General features: G+C 37.1%; 1 protein-coding gene across 1 annotated transcript in view; it reads left to right on the forward strand.

The window, feature by feature from the left end:
* The first annotated feature begins 320 nt into the window (after positions 1-320).
* klf7a (Kruppel-like factor 7a) overlaps positions 321-19,972 on the forward strand; it is a 46,717-nt gene continuing 27,065 nt past the window's right edge. The window contains exon 1 of the mRNA XM_051118030.1: positions 321-667. Coding sequence (XP_050973987.1) covers positions 479-667 — 189 coding nt within the window. The 5' untranslated portion in view covers positions 321-478. The remainder of the gene's footprint in view (positions 668-19,972) is intronic.

Consider the following 19,972-nt stretch of genomic DNA (forward strand, 5'->3'; position numbering starts at 1 on the left):
GAACCAGCACGCTGTCGCTCTCTGGAAGCTCTTGCTTCGAATGAAGCTCGAACGCTGATTCTCACGTTATATAGGGGTCTAAAAATAGCTCCGCTTTCAAAGGCATGTATGTTGTGAGTGACAATCCAGAGAACCAGTCAGAGATCCAATACAGCATCGAACTCCGCCCACTATGCGATTTTAGCCCCGCCTTTCTGAATCGCCACCAAAGTTGTCGTCCCTTTTTTCCTTATATGGTTACGCACGAAGTTGATTGACAGATAAACACGCCCCCTTGATTCGCGGGCATCCGCAGACGCTACGCTGGCTCCACACACTGACTGACACAGTAACCTGTGCGCTACTGTGCTCCCGCTGCTCCCCTTCCAGAAACATTGTGAGGAAAGAAAACAAACCTGCATGGATGGACCTATTACTTTCAAACATATTTTAGTATTCATAGTGAACTGAAACGTTTCGGATTTCGCGACTGAGCTGAATGTTTCAGTCCTTCGCGCAGAAGGGAACGCGGATTCCTCCCGCAGAGAATCAAAGTCTCTCAAACGCACCGTTTAGCTGCACAAACATGGATGTTCTGGCCAATTACAGTATTTTTCAAGAACTTCAACTTGTTCATGACACTGGCTACTTCTCCGCGATGCCGTCTCTGGAGGAAAACTGGCAGCAGGTGAATTGCTTTTATTTGTGTTTTTGCAATTTATCCAACTTTTTTTTTTCGCGTGTCAGTGCGCTCCTGCGGTGCGCGCAACTTGTAAAGACGCGACAAACAATATTTAGTGCATTTTGCGTAATTGCAACTCTGCGTACTATTGCATATGCATTTAAAAATGCCATGTGGTTGAAATGTGTTGATGTTTTAATGCCATGCAGCGCACTTCTTGCGACCAAGTGCAATGTAGCTAAACATGCTGGGAAATTAAGATCTGAATAATACAAACAGAGGCTCTTTGAATAATAGATCTACATCTGTCCTATCAGTGTTTTTTTCAGTCCCATCGGCATTGCACAGACTCTCGACTCTACTGCATTATATATAAATGCACAAGCGTGATTGAATCATAATGTGTCTGGCAGTTAAACGTGCATGGCAGAAGTATACAGTGCGCATATCTACGCAACTGTGAAGAGTCTTATGTATAATCAACTCATTTTCATGCAAATGCCACTTTTTCCCCATCCACGAGGATGAAGCCATGCGGTGCGTGGACAAAGCGCACTGACATCCATCCACATGGACGCTGGTTTATGCACCGGCGCGCATTCATAACGATTTGAGATTTATGAAATCCATTTAGAGAACAGAATTGGTTTGCACCGTGCACATGTGAGTAATGACTGTGGTGCGTCGCAAGCGCATGGATGGAGGCATGCTTTGCGCAGAGTTGAGCTCTCCGCAGTGCTGAAGGGGCAACGCGTGGTCCATCCACTGATGCCGGTGCACTGCCTTCTCAACGTGCATTGATTTTTAGATTGCTCGGCCATTTTTATTAACCTATGGGTTCTGATTGCACTGCCATGCATTTTTCTCAATATGAGAAGTGAGTGCATGTGCATGCAATGGTGGGTGCTGTGGCACCATGGTTTTTTGGTTGGATTATTTGGTCATTATGCCTCTAACCATGAGTTTTGATAGATGCACATGTAGTGTGGTCATTTTGAAAATGGACATATGCAAAACTGTATAAAGTGCAATGCACTAATTCATATGCACATGCATAACATTAATTGAAATATGTGCACTTTTAAAAAATCCACTTATCAGGACTATTAACAGATACTAAATTATGCACTTAAAAAATTAAATTTCTAATGTAAAATCTTTATGTTGAAGAAAAAAGTTCATAGATATGACTGCAATGTGTAGTGGTAAGAGGAAGACTGCGAAGGAGCTTGAAAGCTAGTGTTTGGCTTTGCTATTGACTTTCAATGGTTTGTATGAATAAGAAATGTTCAAAGACTGACATTTGACCTCAATAGAGCTACTGTGCCCTTGGTGCTCTATAGCGCTAAGTGATCCTAAAGGCCAGACTTCTTCCTCCAGAGCAGCGAATATTGCTCACAAACCGTGTAATCCCTGGTAAGTGGAAAGAAATAGGCCAGAACAGTGGAGACCTTCTTCCAAGCTTTGATAGGCCTTCTAGACTTCTTATTCTCTGGACGTTGCAGCTCTTCACCTTAGGTTAAGCTTCTGGTTGTATTTAGAACTGACTAAACGTGGATGGCGATGGAACTGAGTGTAAAAACATCCTGACTTTCGCTAAGCGAAATGTCAGTCATCATATTGACATGTTGCACTAGAAGACCTCAGAGGCCATTTCAGGTCATAAATATGATATTACAAGAAAAATCCAATTCAGTTTTTTTATGCACAGCTCAAGTATCCATGTCAAGCGAGAAGCTATTGAAAAGTGTTGAGAAGGGATTGTATAGTGGCAAGATTCAATATAGAACAAAAGTTTCTTGCCCGAAGCCACTCCATCAACCATCACATGCCCTATAGCCATGACAGAGGATATCCAAAAAAATCTCACCTTGAAGAGACTGTCAGTGTGACTCACCTACTCCTGTGGAGAAGGGTAACTGCAATATTGGAACAGAGAATAGAATGGCGTCTGTTCCCATCGAAACCGAATGACCATTCTGGAGCTCATGGGATACAGTGGCACATCAGACTATTCTGGAGTGCTTTTGTCTCGTAACATCTATTTTGGGACTTAGGGGAACTTGAAATGTCTTTTGTTCTCATTGCTTTCATTTCAACTGTCTGATATTTTTAGCCTTGGTATTGAAATCTTGCTTGCAGCTGCAATAACATGTTGTGGTGCACGCGGGACAAGAAAAATAATGCCTTTATGAGACGTTTCTCCCTGTTTAACCACAATAATAAGTATTAGAGGTGGATTATATTATCAGAATAACAAAATATACTATGTTTGAAAACTGTAGTTTTGCTGTTTTTCTTTTTTTCCCACTTCTCATATGCAATTTCACATGAGCAAGAATGCTGTTTCAGAAAAAAAACAAAACATGACTGCTAGTATAATATTGTTTTTATACAGCAGTTCAGTGAAAATTTTAATATTGAGCTACATTTTATAAAAATGGCTTGAAACAAAGCCACTGCAGAACAGCTGCAACACACAATAGCGGTGTTATTCAATTTCTGAAAAAATCGGCTAAGTGAATGATTCAATGACTCACTCTTAAAAACAATCATGTTTCACTCCTGAATGAATCAAGGGTTTTTGAACCATCTAGTTTGAATGATTCATTGACTTGCTCCTTAAAGGATCATTTTTTAAAAGAATCAACTGAATGAATGATTCAATGACTCACTCATACAGTTGCTTGTCGCCATCTAGTGGTGAATCAATGTAACCTCCAGAAACTCTCTGAAATATGTCAGCACTAAAACAAAAACTGACTATTAATGCAAATATTTTTAATTATTTTGATTTTTTTCTACTAAATTCTACTATTTTGCATAATTCAGTAAATTAAATACTTTAGACAGTACATATGTGAGCCTGGACCACAAAACCAGTCGTAAGTAGCATCATATATTTGTAGCAATAGCCAACATTACATTGTATGGGTCGAAATGATAGATTTTTCTTTCATGCCAAAAAAAAAATAAAAAATGAGGATATTAAGTAAAGATCATGTTCCATGAAGATATTTTGTAACGTTCCTACCATAAATATATCAAAACTTAATTTTTGATTAGTAATATGCATTGCTAAGAACTTCATTTGGACAACTTTAAAGGCAATTTTTCTCAATATTTTGATTATTATTATTATTATTTTTTGCACCTTCCGAATCCGGATTTTCAAATAGTTGTATCTCGGCCAAATATTGTCCAATCCTAACAAACCATACATCAATGGATAGCTTATTTATTCAGTAATGTATACATGTATAAATCTCAATTTTAAAAAATGTATCCGTATGACTGGTTTTGTGGGGCAGGGGTCACATATTTTATTTTTATTTGAAAATTGATTAATGCAAATGACGATTATTGATAACAAATAATAATTCTGACATCAGTGCAAAAACAGTGAGTTTTAATTGCTTTGTTATATCCCGCTCTGTATTAGGCCCATTATTAGGCATGTAAACTGTACAGTACATTTTCCACGGTTGCATTGCACATTACCCAGCTCTAATAAGTAGCATTGCTTTATGAGATTAAGGGAAAACATTAATGGATGTAGATATCAAAAATAGTACTGAAACCACAGCATGAGGTTTCAGTCATTTAATGGCTAGTTAATGGTGCTTCCCAGCTGTTCTTACACAATTTGTCATATGGCAAGCAATGAACTTCTAATAAGCATTAGAAGTCTGACTGACAAGCGCAAAAGGAAAATTACACTTATGGCTCTTTGAAAGGTCTTTACTATATTTAATTTATGTGCTAATACTTTAATCACAGTGAGGATGTTTGACCTCTTCATTATAAGAGATTCTTGTATTTCCACGTCAGATCCTAATCAGGATGTGGTTAAGAAAATGTTTTTGTACTTTTGGATCTTAGCATGCTCGGATCCACCACAGACGTTTTTTCTCTTGCAGCCCTCAGGCCAGGGCAAACTCTGTAACTGATACTGTAATGACTCTCCAAAGAGCCTAATGCACTGTGCTACGGCAGCACATTGTGTGTTTCACAGTGTCAACTACTTACAGGAACGCTTCTCTAAAGCCATTACGTTGCTTTCTTGACTAAATGCCCCAAGGAAAAGTTGGGAGAAAAGTCTAAGAATAAACCAAGCCTGTTTAACCCATACTTCCCAAAATTATATTGTGAAGTTGTAAATGAGTATTTTGGTATGTTTTACAAGAAAATGTTTAGTTGTATTTAGCATATATTCAATATTCTATTTCAGTGGTGTTACTGAATGAGTTCATGTTTTTGAAACCAAAAGAAAAACACTGAAAAAAAACAAATTGGTCTTTTTTTGCTCTGCCAAAATAGTTGCTATTTTACTACAAAATAGTAAAATAGCCACTGCAGAACTTTTGCAACACACAGTGGCATTATTGAATCAGTTTGTGTTTTTGAAAGAAATGGGTTGAGTAAATGATTCAATGACTCATATATATATATATATATATATATATATATATTAAGTTTCTCAGTTTTTCTACATCTAAATTTTCCGTTTATATTCATTGTGTTACTTGCTGTTTCTTCGTAAAAATTTACTAGAAATTTCAGAGTGAAAAAATGTTTCTGCACCTAGGCCTGATTTTTTTCAATGTGACAAATCTCAATGCAAAACGACCAAAAACATGCCACGTTTCTCGCTCCCCTTTGAAATCTATCCTGTGTCACAGCCTCATGTCCCAAACTGCAGAACGGCTCCTGTAGTTGCATGCTTATGAGGATTGACAGGAGGCATTGAGCAAAAGTGCCAAGCATGCATATTCTGTGCTGCAGTCTCTGCCACTCTGAAACCCTGGCTGCCGAAAATCTGGAAAGAGAAAGAGACCAAAAAGATGAAACCCTTTTTCCATATACTTTCCCATTCTTGGTTGCATCAAAACAAGCCACAAAACCGTCTTCAACCCAAGCTCAGGCCAGTCCAGGCAGCGGCCACGAGCTCTCACATATCCGCCTCCTCGTTTAGGCCCATGGATCCGAGCGGATTCCCATTACCGTAGGCGATGACTGCTGAAATGTGTGTTATGTAATTCTCTCAGCGCCACAGCTGCCTTCTTACAGCATGCAAGTCGGGCCGCCGGAGAGAGCCAAACCCAGCCACATCACCGTGAAATCTTAAAGAGGTTTCCGGATCACACGGCTCCGTGGGCCACGTCTTCATGCTGGGAGTCAAACCATATGGATCATTTAGTAAAATACACAGAGTTCTTCTTCTCAAGAATAATTTATGGACTCATTGTTTCATCCATGTGGCTCGCTAGGAGAAGAAAATGAGACTGGCTGTCCTCTGGCTGACTTGTTTTCATACTAAAATGTTTCACAAAAGAGACTTTTAGAGTGGATCCGCAACCCCGTAATGTTATTGAGACACCATTAGCCATCGTAACCTCTTATTCCAAACCAATATGCATCCGTAAATGCGTCCATTCGCACCCTTTAGAGATTCCATTCACACATTTCGCTTGATTGCACGGCCTTGAGATTGAGTCCTCTACATTATCAGATGTGCTGGCTCATATTAACTACATCACAGTCCTCATTTATCATCGAAACCAGCGACAGATTTTTGGATAACACGCCGTGTAATGGAGCTGAAATGATCTGGTTGCTTGAGATAACATCAGTGCACTGATCCCATTGCTACTGACAAGCATCAGTAATTGAAAATGACAAAGCGATAGCGCTCTCCATCTCATGAGTCAATTCTGGGAGTTATTGCAATATAGTTGTCATGCAGAGCGCATGGCTACTGCTCTAAGACAGTCGACTCGAACGAGAAATGGGCCTGACGTGGGAACCTTATAAGAGGTGAAGCGTCTTTAAATATGCAGAGATATCATTAGTGCCTCGGCCGAGATGTCTCGCTGTACCTTCTGACAGGTTCACTTCTGCGGGTGGATTTCAGGTGTAAAAAACAGAGCCTGTTTCATCAGTAGTCTTGGCTCCTGCAAAGCAGACATATGGCGCTTTCTCAAGATTACTTAAGAATGTGGTTGCATTCGGCTCTTGCACGACATGCTCGTCGTTGTCTGATAATTCAGCGATTGTGCAACACCCGTCTTAAATAATATTCTGTAGGCAGTTTTGCAAGCTTGTGACATCAACTGTTTTTAACCCTAGAATGCATGACACAAAAACCCTAAAGGAATGCATGAAGGGTGTCAACCTGACCTCAAAGCAAATACATCCTGTTTGTATCATTAGTTTCAGGGTAATGTGGCAAAAAAGTGAATTTGATTATACACAAATGTTTCAAATTAGTTCAATTCCTGTGTAAATACACAATTAATTGTAATTTGTTTTTATTTATGATTATTGGCTACATTTATTTTATCCAAAATACAGTAATGGTAAAATTGTGATATATTTTTATAAATTAAAATAACTGTTGTTTAATTTAATATATTTTACATTTCAATTAATTCCTGTGATTGTATTGCTGAATTTTCAGCTGCAATTCAGTGTCACATGATCTTTCAGAAACCATTCTAATATGGGATTCAGTGAAACGTCAAGAAACATTTGTGACCCTGGACCACAAAACCAGTCATAAGGGTAAATTTTGTAAAAATTGAGATTAACTGAGCTTTCCATTGGTGTATGGTTTGTAAGGATAGGACAATATTTGTCCAAGATACAACTATTTGAAAATCTGGAATCTGAGGGTGCAAAAAAATCAAAATATTGAGAATTTAAAGTTGTCTAAATGAAGTTCTTAGCAATGCATACTTCTAATCAAAAATTAAGTTTTGATATATTTACGGTAGAATTAAAAAAATATCTTCATGGAACTTTAATTAATATCCTAATGGGTTTTTGGTATGAAAGAAACCCATACCCAAAAATTTTGACCCATACAGTGTGTTTTTGCTATTCCAACAAATATACCCATGCTACTTACAAATGGTTTTGTGGTCCAGGGTCATATTTCTTATTGTTATCGAACCTGAAAACAGGTATGCTGCTTAATATTTTCGTAAACGATGCTTTTCAGGATTCTTTGACTAATCAAAAGTTCAAAAGAACAGTATTTACTTGAATTAGAAGTCTTTAATGTCAGTTTTAATCAACTTAATGCACCCTTGCTGAATAAGTATTAATTTCTTTCCAAAAAAAAAAAAAAAAAAAAAAAAAAGAGGTTTTATTTAATTAAAATATACCGTAAACCAGACTTTATTAGGTCAGTTTGACCTTTGTTTATCCATTCTATGATTAATTGTTGGCTCTGTCATTTATATAGATAACAGATAAAGGACAGAGAGTGCTTGGACTGGATTCAGACTCATACTGCATTACGACTTGAGCATTGTCCAGTAAGGCCACAGCTCCGCCATCACCGGTGACATTTGTGTGAGAGCATCCAATACTTTTCCCCAGTCCTTTGCATCACAAACTCACAATTTGTTGTCGCATATGACTCTTATCTTAACAATGACAACAGTCTTTCCACTGCCGAGCTCAAGTGCAACTGTCAGGGTCACCCTGTAACAATACTCAAGCTGACCCCTAGCAATCCAATTAGACTCCTGCACTACAGCAGTGAGTAGGCAACCCACTCTAGGCGCTGAGATCATTAATCTGACTGGGGCCAGATGATTGCCCATGATGGCTGCCACATTGAAGGGTGATGAAAAGGTTAGCGTCTGATGAAAGAGGAGACGGGAGATGGTGCACTCATTTGTCGAAGGCCTCTGGAGTAAGTGTCAGCACCCAGAGCTGTGGAGCGGGGGAAAAGGAGTGAAGTGGAGCATCTTTATGTATGAGTCCCGAATCTAGCGCAGACGGGAGACACAGCGCTGGCACTCAAGGCTTTGATTAACAGGCCGAGTAGAACTGAGTGCTTTTTTCACTCTCGCACACAGCTTGACAGCGATTTTCCCTTCATTTAAGATAGAATGTAAAACTTTTACAAGGCGGCGCGGGGCAGGGAGTGATTGGACCGGCAATAACGTGCATAAGAAATGCAAATAGTCTCACCTTCATGTGGAAAGTTTCAGGAAGATTGGTCGTTTCAAGTCTCCTGGAATCCAAATTGCCCCTAGTCACTTTAATATACACTACCGTTCAAAAGTTTGGGGTCAGAATACTTTTATTTATACTTAAAGTGACAGTTTACATTGTTACATTGTTACAGTTTCAAATAAATGCTGTTCTTTTGAACTTTCAGAATCCTGGAAAAAATATAGAATGTTTAGAATGCATATTAGAATGATTTCTAAAGTATCATGTGACACTGACGTCTAATGATGCTGGAAATTCAACTTTGTTATCAAAGGAATAAATTACAGTTAACATGAAAAACAGTTGTTTTGAATCTGAACCCTTTAACTGTCACTCCCATTTTTGAACACAGACATTAAAATGCATTATCCAGACTTAATTTTTCATAATTCATGAATGAAAACATTTTGTAATATGACTTTGATGTACATTTTGCATGGTAATGCAATGTCTGATTTTAAAATCCCTTTCAGAGGATGAATTTTGAGATTTTAAGTTTTGAACTGATATATTATTTCTTATGATATCTAAAGCGTGATAGGGAAAAAGGCAATGAAGAAAGTCTTTTGTGACAAAGGTCAGAACTCATATTATGATGTAGATGTTTTTAAGTTGCACTCTTGACATATATTAATCTATTACTTTTCCTACATAATTTCTAACACAAAAATATGGTAAAATATCTATTTAGGAGTCTTCGGCCTTTCCAACAATGTATAGTTTGTCATGATTAGATTAGGAATTATTTGTAATATGGTGAAGTAAACTTAGGCGTCCCACTGGGGGGACAGTGACAGTTAAAGGGTTAAAGGGTTACTCCACCCCAAAATAAAAATTTTGTCATTAATCACTTACCCCCATGTCATTCTAAACCCGTAAAAGCTCTGTTCGTCTCCGGAACACAATTTAAGATATTTTGGATGAAAACCGGGAGGCTTGCAACTGTCTTATTGATTGCCAGGTAAATACTAATCAAAAATTAAGTTTTGATATATTTACGGTAGGAAATGTACAAAATATCCTCATGGAACATGATCTTTATTTAATGTCCTAATGATTTCTGGCTTAAAAGAAAATGACCCATCATTTTGACCCATACAATGTATTTTTAAATATTGCTATAAATATACCCATGGTACTTATGACTGGTTTTGTGGTCACATTTGTTTACAGATTAAAAAAGGCTTGTGAACTCATACATAATAGTTGTATTATGAAAAATAACTCTCAGATTTCAGAGAGATATTGTGACCTCTCCTGCTTTGTCCCACCTGGAACGGTCCCTCATTTTTAATCATGTTGTTTGCCATTGACAGCAGGATTATTAAAGAAACGCGTTGCCAAGGAACCACGTTTTGTTACAGCTATCGCGCTTGTTTGTTTTGGCGTCGTTCTCCTCATCGGTCACTGTATGCATGGAATCTCACAGCCAGCGACGCCTGCGATACCTCGAGAGAAAGTCTTCCAGCAGACCTTGAGAGACACAATGAAGGACAATGTTCTCTGGGTAAACATCCCATCGCTTTTCTTCTCTTTTTCATGTGAAGCCATCAATCACCGCCGGCAACGATTCAGCCTCAAAATGGGTCATGAAACTTAAAGCGACAAGAGGCGTTGTTTATCAAGGTTTATGCAAGCTTCAGTCAATCACTGCATCTACTGCTGCACAGAGCGGCCAGTTGGATGCTATATTTTTTGTCTCACATGGATTGATTTTGAGTCATGCACAAAAGCATGCATTGTACAATTGTTACAATAATGAGACACTTGCATATTATAACATGAACTGTTTTGCAAAAGCACCTATAATGCTCTATGCATGCACCATGCACGTGTGCATTTGTGCATGCATCTGAGTGTCAGATGAGGGATTTCTCTACGAAACATAGCTGAGCTCAGCACTTCTACTGCCTCAGTGTCTGTGGCGCGTGTGTGTGCGTATGTGGTTACTCAGCCGTGGCATATATGCAAAGCCAGCTGTATTTCCATATGCTCCAAGTTACCGTTGTCTGAGTTCCACATGACCTGGCCTGGCTCCAGTACTGGCCTGCATTGTAACACCTGGATACAGCAATACCCAGTCTCACCACCACCCGTCCCTTATGCTGAAGCAGGCAAACGCATTCTTTCTTTCTGACTGCTTTGCAGTTGCTGCTCACTGGAGGAAGTGAAAGGAAGGCTGGCAAAGCAGTGTCCAAATTTGGATGGACATCAGTCAGACTGAATTGGTTCGTGTCAAGATTGCACAACACTGGCAGCGTGTTTTGTATCTTAATTATACGCCCACAAAAAGAAACTCAAAAAAGACTGAATGAGGCATTGGTTATTAATATTTAAAGCTAAGCAAATCATTGATGTTTTTAAGTCTGTTTGTTGTCCGCTAGCAGAAAATCATAAGTTTGATCATTTAGAAAAGGGATTTTTTCAAGCTGTAAGAAACTATTTGATTTTACTTTTACAAACAAAGTCTTCTAATAGAATATAATAATCCTGATTATCTTGACAGAAAGAAGAATGAAAAATACTACTAACAAAAAAATGATCAAAAGTAATATTAATTTTAATGTAATGGTGATTTTGGCAGCTTTAAGAAAAAATTTTTTTTTTTTTTTTTTTTTTTTACCTTTTTTTTTTTGCTATTTTGTTCTAAAACTTTTTTCTTAAATAAAAATACAGCTTAATTTTTATTTACAATATGCTGTCTGTTTTTTTCTATAAAACTGCCTTGTACAATAATTTAACAATGTTTACTTGTTATTTACACTTAATATTTACACTTATTTTTAATGCACATTGCAAATAAATAAGAACTGCTGCTGTCAAATGATTAATCACGATTAATTGCATCCAGAATAAGTTTTGTTTACATAATGTGTATACAGTGTATATTTATTGTGCATATAGAAATACACACAAACAGTAAGTATTTTGTAAATATTTACGTGTATATATTGTAATATAAGAAATATTTTTCATATATAAACAATATTTTTCTTAAATATATACGTGCATGTGTGTATTTATATGTATACAATAAATATGCACAGAACACACACATATATTAACAAAAATGTGATTAATCACGATTAATCATTTGACAGCACTAAATAAGAACTAAAGTGAAAGTCTGTGCACCAGTATACAGTGTATATTCATACAGCACCTTTTTCAAAACTAGCGTTACAATCAGTAACAACAAATCTAATAGGGCTGTCAAACGATTAATCGCATCCAAAATAAAAGTTTTACATATGTGTGAGTACTGTGTATATTTATTACGTATTAGGGCTGTCAAACAATTAACCGCGATTAATCACATCCAAAATAAAAGTTTGAGTCTGCCTAAAATATGTGTGTGTACTGTGTAATTATTATGTATATATAAATACAAATAAATTAATGTATATATTTAAGAGAAATTTGTTATTTATGTATTACATGTTTTAAATTATATAAAAAATTATAATAAATACATATACTTGTACATATTTCTTAAATATATACATGAATGTGTTTGTATTTATATATACGTAATAATTACACACAGTACACACACATCTATTAGGCAAACTCAAACTTTTATTTTGTGTACGATTAATCGTGATTAATCGTTTGACAGACCCCTTATATATATGCACACATACACCATTGGCATTCTTTATATACTGTCTTTTTATGCACTTAACAGAAGAAACAGAGAGCATCGGTTCTCCTCATTTTTCTTTAGAAGAGCCTGTACAGACTCACCAGTTCTTGTGGCATAAGGAGGTTTGTCTTTGTTTTAGCATGGGAGAGCTATTTGGGTCGGAAGTTATTTTGGGATGCATTGCTAGAAATACCTGTGGGAGTGAGTAATGGTTGAAATGAGACCGTCTTTAAGTTAGTTTGTGTGTGCTCATTTACATATGTTTAGCCATGTTCATTGGAAATCAACAACTTTGTTGTTGTTATTCTTTGATTTATTTCTGTGTGTGAAGATACAGATGTCTTTAAAAGCATTAAAGAGTCCAAATAATACAGTATCTATTTCTCCAGCTCTCTTAAAAAGGTTTCATGCTCTGGGCTTTTTGGTATTTAATCATCGACTTCTAATTAATCCAATTATGAGTCATTTGAATCACAACAGATGTGAAGCCGCAAACTCAAGCAGGTGTGAAAAGATCGTCCCCCCATCTCAAATCCCAAGGTTTCGCTTTCACTCTTGGCTCGGACTCTTATAATCATTCCTCGGAGGTTGAAACATTACCCACGTGCCTCGAGAACAATAGACTAGCGTTGCCATCCCAAAGCGTGACTCACCGTCCTCCATTAGCTGGCATGTTAATCACATATAGAAAAAGGGTCAGCATGAGTAAACGGATCCAAGAAAGTGGGAGTCTTGAGATGTCTGGACGCCATCTTGCATCTCCGGTCTACTGTAAAGACAATGTAAAACTTGGCTGTAAATTATTTGCGATAACTCAAAATGGCCACAGTAAGTAGGCTATAGCGGCTCTGCCTTAATGGACTGAACTCAACGAACTCGCCGCGGAAGGGAAGGTGGGGGCTGTCGCGCTTCCCTGAGATAGAGGGAATATGAAAACGGCAGCTCTGCGCTTCCTTGAGGTGCGTCCGCTTGCAGTTTGCTCAGCGGATTTGTTCATTTTTAGACCGCTGCGTGCTTGTGTCGATGGTAAGAGGGGATGAGTTTAACTACAGCAACACTTCCACACTGTAGGCAGTATGTGATAATAAAAAAAAAGTTATACTGAGGAGAAAGGAATTCGTTTGCATTTGTGGCGAGGTGTGTGTGTATGAAGATGCTCTCATTGAAGCATTGAAAACAGAAACGTTTTACCGTCAAGGATGTTTGTAGATTTTGGAATTGATGGACTTATGTTAATCAGTCAAAGTGAAAATCTCAAAATTTGGCCAATTTCACTAGAAATTACACTACATGATGGATCTAGAACACTTTTCAAATTTTAGAGCTATAAAATACTTCAATAGCATTTAAAAAGTGTTTGCAGAGGTCTTTTAGGTTAATGTGAAGGCTTTCAGAATCACCTTAAACAGTGTTTTTAGAATATTACTGTTTTTTTTTTTTACAGTTGAGGTCAAAAGTTTACATAGACCTTGCAGAATCTGCAAAATGTTATTTTACCAAAATAGTAGGGATCATACAAAATGCATGTTATTTTTTATTTAGTGCTGACCTGAAAAAGATATTTCACATAAGAGATGTTTATGAGTCTCTTGTTTGTCCTGAACAGACTGCTCACTGTTATTTAGAAAAATCCTTCAGATCCCACAATTTTCTTTGGTTTTTCAGCATTTCTGTGTATTTGAACCCTTTCCAACAATTACTGTATGATTTTGAGATCCATCTTTTCACACTGAGGACAACTGAGGGACTCATATGCAACTATTACAGGAGGTTCAAACGCTCATTGATGCTTCAGAAGGAGAAACAATGTATTAAGAGCAGGGGGTGAAAACTTTTGAACAGGATAAAGATGTGTACATTTTTCTTCATTTTTTTCATTTAGTACTGCCCTTCGGAAGCTACAGAAGATACATGTTTTCCAGAAGACAAATTAAGTTTAATTTACCCTGATCTTAAAATTATGAAAGTTTTCACCCCCCTTAATGCATCGTTTTTCCTTCTAAAGCATCAGTGAGCATTTGAATCTTCTGTAATAGTTGCATATGAGTCCCTCAGTTGTCCTCCGTGTGAAAAGATGGATCTCGTAATCATACAGTCATTGTTGAAAAGGGTTCACTATCACTAAACAACAACAACAAAAACAGCTGTGGATCATTCAGGTAACAACGTAGTATTAAGAATCAAGTGTATGTAAACTTTTGAATGGGGCCATTTTTATAACTTCAACTATTATTTTCTCTTGTTGATTATATGTCAACGTTTTTTATGCAAAAGGTCAGTACTAAGTCAAAAATAACATCCATTTTGTATGATCCTTTTTATTTTGGTAAAGTAATTAACATTTTGCAGATTCTGCAAGGTGTATGTAAACTTTTGACTTCTACTGTATTATGTTTCATGCAAACATTGCTAGCTATAGAGACTTATTAGAAAATGGGCATCTCGTTCACACATCTACACAGAAAAATGCTGTTGATTTTAATGGAAAAAAGCCATGTGAATGCGTAAAATCAGCATTTATTTAAGCTGAGATTTTTCTTTTTTTTTTTTTTCTGAGATTTTTCTGACCACCTCTTCCAATATCATAATCCACACAGACAGAACAGCCTACAGTTTTAGAAATAACGATCGTTTCTTGCTACTAGAGTTACTGAGAAATTTAAGACTTGCGTGTAAGCAAACCGCCAAAGAATTTTGCGCAATCACCACAGAGCATGCCAAAAATCCCTCGCCTTTTGGTCCGAAACTGGCCAAAACTAAAAGCTGCATCGGATGCATCAGAGCAGCGCTGGGAATCTCCTCACACCAGGCCTGTTGCACTGTGTCGAATGTGCGCTGCATAACAACACAATGGCTCGCTGTAGAGGGATGTTCACTGCCAGCTTACCCAACCCGAGCCCTTTGATCCTGCCCTTTGTAATGCAAATCAAAAGGAGGAGAGAGTAGGACACCAGGGAGAATCTTCATGATGGTACCATGGTTCATGCTGATAGAGGGGGTGCAGTTGTCAATTTCTCACTCCAAATTTGGGCTGCACAGTTAATCTGGATGCGTTTGAGAGCGTGACTCATGCAGGTAAGATATGGAGCCGGTATCTCTGGTGTCTTGATGAATTTGTACAATTCTTTATTTATTGTTATGGGTGTTTAGCCTTTATGGGACGGCGGAAGAAAGGATAGGATCAGAAAATGACTACCGGTTGACCAATATGGGTTTTTAATGGCTGATACTAATGTTTAATGAGCAGGGCGGCCAAAAGCCATATGATGCTGAAAAAACACAACTTCATGACGAATGAGACAAAATCGCTCAAATCGAATACTTTTTTGCACAGTATTTACACTGGGGAAAAAATGGTGTAGGATTACTATTTTCACTCAGAAATTGCTAGTAAATTTTGGAAATAAATGTTAAAATAGACTGAAATAGTATTTTATATGTTTTAATAGTCTTTGTTTTAATTAAAACTTTGAAAAATCCTTTTTACAGTGTTTAAAATCATGAAAAAAATGTTTGTATTTTGTCTGTAGTATTTTATAAAAATAAATTGGTTTCTCATTAAAATATTTTTGTGACAATCAAAACTAAAGTAGTTTTTTCTAGCTTGTATTGTAATTTCCAATGAACTGATGGATTTGTTTTCAAAAACTTTTTTTTGTTTATCGAAATTTGGTAGCATTCAATACCATTTGGTAGCAAAATGACTTTTCTTTTCTCAAATACTTATTCTATAGAAGTACTAATGCAATTATTAATAGAACCTTTAATGAATCGGAATAATTTTTCACGATTCCATCCCTAATAATCGCCACCCTGCAACATGTCAGATTATAGAAAGCAGTTTAGGAAAATTGGGTGGGAATGTGTTGTTTACATTGTTAAAGCTGACATGTGATTATAGATCCACACATCAAGTTTTCTGAAAAACATTTCCCTTTAGCTCATTAAGCAACGTCGTCTAGTTTTTTCACCCATTATCCTTATTTTCCTCCATGCTTTAATGCTTTTGTCTTTGTGGCTCTCATTACGAGGATTAGGCCCGCTGCCTCGTGCCACAACAGGTCGTCCCGTCCTCAGGGCAGACAGCCGCCCCTTGTATGGTAACAAGCTGTTAACCCTCAGTTAAAATGAGCAACACCCCCTTCACTCCCCTGCTATCAATGGATTCACGCTGGGACTTAATGCTCTATGAGTGCTTTAATGAAAATTGGTGGATCTTGATAAGATTAGTTTGCATTGGCAGACTGCGGGCCGTAAGGCAACCCGCAAACACATAAACAACCAAATCCTGTTAAAGTTAGATAGCGGATCCCGTACCGCTCTCTGGCATTGTCGCTCGGATTACCGTCCTTTATTTTCCTTCAAGAAGCATCGCTGCACGGTTCAAGCATTCGAATCAATGAAGAATATATTGGATTGACTTTTTCGAGGCACCACTGCTAATGTTTCTTCTTTTGTAAATCCTGATTTAGCCCTCGCACAATTTTTTTGTGGATTAATACGACGTGCTGATAGCAAAGCGCCTACTCCCTTTTAGCTTCCACTCAAATCGTTGCGAGAGAAAATGTCAACACTAATTCATATTCAAATGAACTCCCTCTGACAATTAGAGTGACAAAGGCCTTGACGCATGCAACGAGTGCCGAGAGAACACTGGCGAGGTGCGAGGTTGCGGAGCGCACAAAGCGCTATTGCACGCCTGACATAGTTTTGCTGATGAAGCGTCTGACTGGGGCTCTGTACCCATGCAGTGACCTCTAACCCGGGGTTTTTAACACGCCACTATATTGGCACTATAGCTGTATTGTGCTGAACTGCCTGAAACAATGCTAGCACTGACTTGCTACCAGAAGTCAGCTGAGCTTGCAGTCAGTTATCAACAGCTCCCTGCACATAAATGACTCTCAGCTGGTTCTTAGTAGTGAATCACAAACATACTGGGTGAGCAGTGTCGTCTGATTCAAGAACGAGTGATTCTTATGAGCTTTTTTTATTGTTAGTGAATCAGAAACATATAGCGTGACCAAGGTAAACTGATTCAAGAACAAGTGATTCTTATGAGCTTTTTTTGTTGTTAGTGAATCAGAAACATACAGTGTGACCAGTGTTGTGTGATTCAAAGACGAGTGATTCATTTGAGCTGTTTATTTTTAGTGAATCAGAAACATACAGCACAATCAGTGTAATATGATTCAAGAACAAGTGATTCTTATGAGCTTTTTTATTTTTAATGAATCACAAACATACAGTGTGACCAGTGTAGTCTGATTCAAAGACCAGTGATTCTTATGAGCTGTTTTTTATTTTAGCGAATCAGAAACATGCGGCATGACCAGTGCTGTGTGATTCAAAGACGAGTGATTCTTTTGAGCTGTTTTTTTATTTTTAGTGCATCAGAAACATGCAGCGTGACCAGTGTAGTCTGATTTAAAGACGAGTGATTCTTATAAGCTGTTTTTTTATTTTTAACGAATAAGAAATATACAGTGTGAGCAGTTTAGTCTGATACAAAGATTAGTGATTCTTATGAGCTGTTTTTTTTTTTTTTCATTTTAGTGAATCAGGAACAAGTGATTCTTATGAGCTGTTTTTTATTTGTAATGAATCACAAACATACAGCGTGACCAGTGTAATCTGATTCAAGAACCAGAGATTCTTATGAGCTGTTTTTTATTTTTAGTGAATCAGAAACATACAGCATGACCAGTGTAGTCTGATTCAAGAACGAGTGATTCTTTTGAGCTATTTTTTTATTTTGAGTGCATCAGAAACATACAGCGTGACCAATGTAGTCTGATTCAAAGATGAGTGATTCTTATGAGCTGTTTTTTTACAAATCAGAAACATATAGTGTGAACAGTTTAGTCCGATTCAAAGATTAGTGATTCTTATGAGCTGTTTTTTATTTTTAGTGAATCAAGCATGACAGCACAATCAGTGCAGTCTGATTCAGGAACGAGTGAATTTCATGAGCTGTTTTTATTTTAGTGTATCACAAATATACATTGTGATTAGTGTAGTCTGATTCAAGAACGAGTGATTCTTACAAGATATTTTTTATTTTTAGTGAATCAGAAACGTACAGCACGACCAGTGTAGTCTGATTCAAGAACGAGTGATTCTTATGATTTTTATTCTTATAAGATTAGATATATTATATATATTAGATATATTCTTTTAAGATTAGTGATTCTTATGAGCTGTTTTTTTTTTTTCATTTTAGCGAATCAGGAACAAGTGATTCTTATGAGCTGTTTTTTATTTGTAATGAATCACAAACATACAGCGTGACCAGTGTAATCTGATTCAAGAACCAGAGATTCTTATGAGCTGTTTTTTATTTTTAGTGAATCAGAAACATACAGCATGACCAGTGTAGTCTGATTCAAGAACGAGTGATTCTTATGATTTTTATGATATAAAGGGGGTGCAAAACAAAATGTTATTGGAAACGCTGGTTTAGTTTGCAATTGTCACATTATAGGCAAGAAATAACGGTCAGTGCACATTCTTAGCCAGCACTTTCTTCCTCCCACAGTAAAACTAGCTTCAAATGGTCTACTGCTGATTGATCCACACACATCAGAGAGCTGGTTTATTGCTAATTACATTGCCTTTCCCCCATAAGTGCGAGCATAAGATTAGCACTACAGCTCAGGAGGGACAGGAACACTTGGAGCGCTTCATTTGCCTCCGGCTTGTAAAAATATGCCAGGGCCTCTGTGCAAGAGTGTGATTTCTTAATTGGCGTTATGTCATATCTGCTATATTGCCGGGACTGGTTTATCAGGCTCAAAATGCACGCTATGCCGTACCTTTAGCACCTTTAAACGAGCTGCGGCAAGCATCTCCGCTAAAACTTGGAACGAAGATATTCTGTGTGCAAAGGTACCTTGATAAGCACTAGCATAATTAAGTCATTATCCTCTTCTACCGTTATATGCGACAGCGCCGAATGCCGTGTTTGGAATCGGACAGGTCCATATATCAACAGGGAGATGACAAACGTCCTCTGAGGAAACATTTACATCTTTAGTAGAGGCTTTTGTTTTGGCCCTCACTGCACACGCTCCTATTAATGCTTATGTCAACAGGGCTCTTCAGGATCCATTTCACGAGTGCCAGCTTTGCCTTTATGGTTACTTAAAGGTGTCAGGAGGCATTAGCCTACATTCAGCAAACGACCGCGCTCAGATAATGTGAGCATTCGTACACTTAGATCAATGTCATTCCTTTGAAAATGTCAGCGGGGATGCTTAGAAACTAGTCTGGCGTCTGGATAATTTAATACGTTTTGTGTTGTTAATTTTATGTTTATAAAGTCAAGCATGATCAGAAACATATTTGAGTACACACATGCAGATGCTTGGCTAACACAGTGCCTGGTCCAAATGAACATTTTTGCATTACTGTTGCAAATGTCTCTTCCATTAAATCATTAAAATTATTTAGGTAGCTAGTAACACATATAAATATATATATAAACACTTTGGTATAATGTTTTTAATATCTATTTTTTTTTTTTTTTTTGCATATTTTTTAAAATTATTTATTATAATTATTATTTATATATAAAATATAAAATTGCATTATAGCTCAACAATTCTATAATTATAATAAAAATATAGTATATAAAATAATATAATATAATCTTT

This window comes from Labeo rohita, chromosome 1 (genome assembly GCF_022985175.1).
Source record: "Labeo rohita strain BAU-BD-2019 chromosome 1, IGBB_LRoh.1.0, whole genome shotgun sequence".
Taxonomy (NCBI): domain Eukaryota; kingdom Metazoa; phylum Chordata; class Actinopteri; order Cypriniformes; family Cyprinidae; genus Labeo; species Labeo rohita.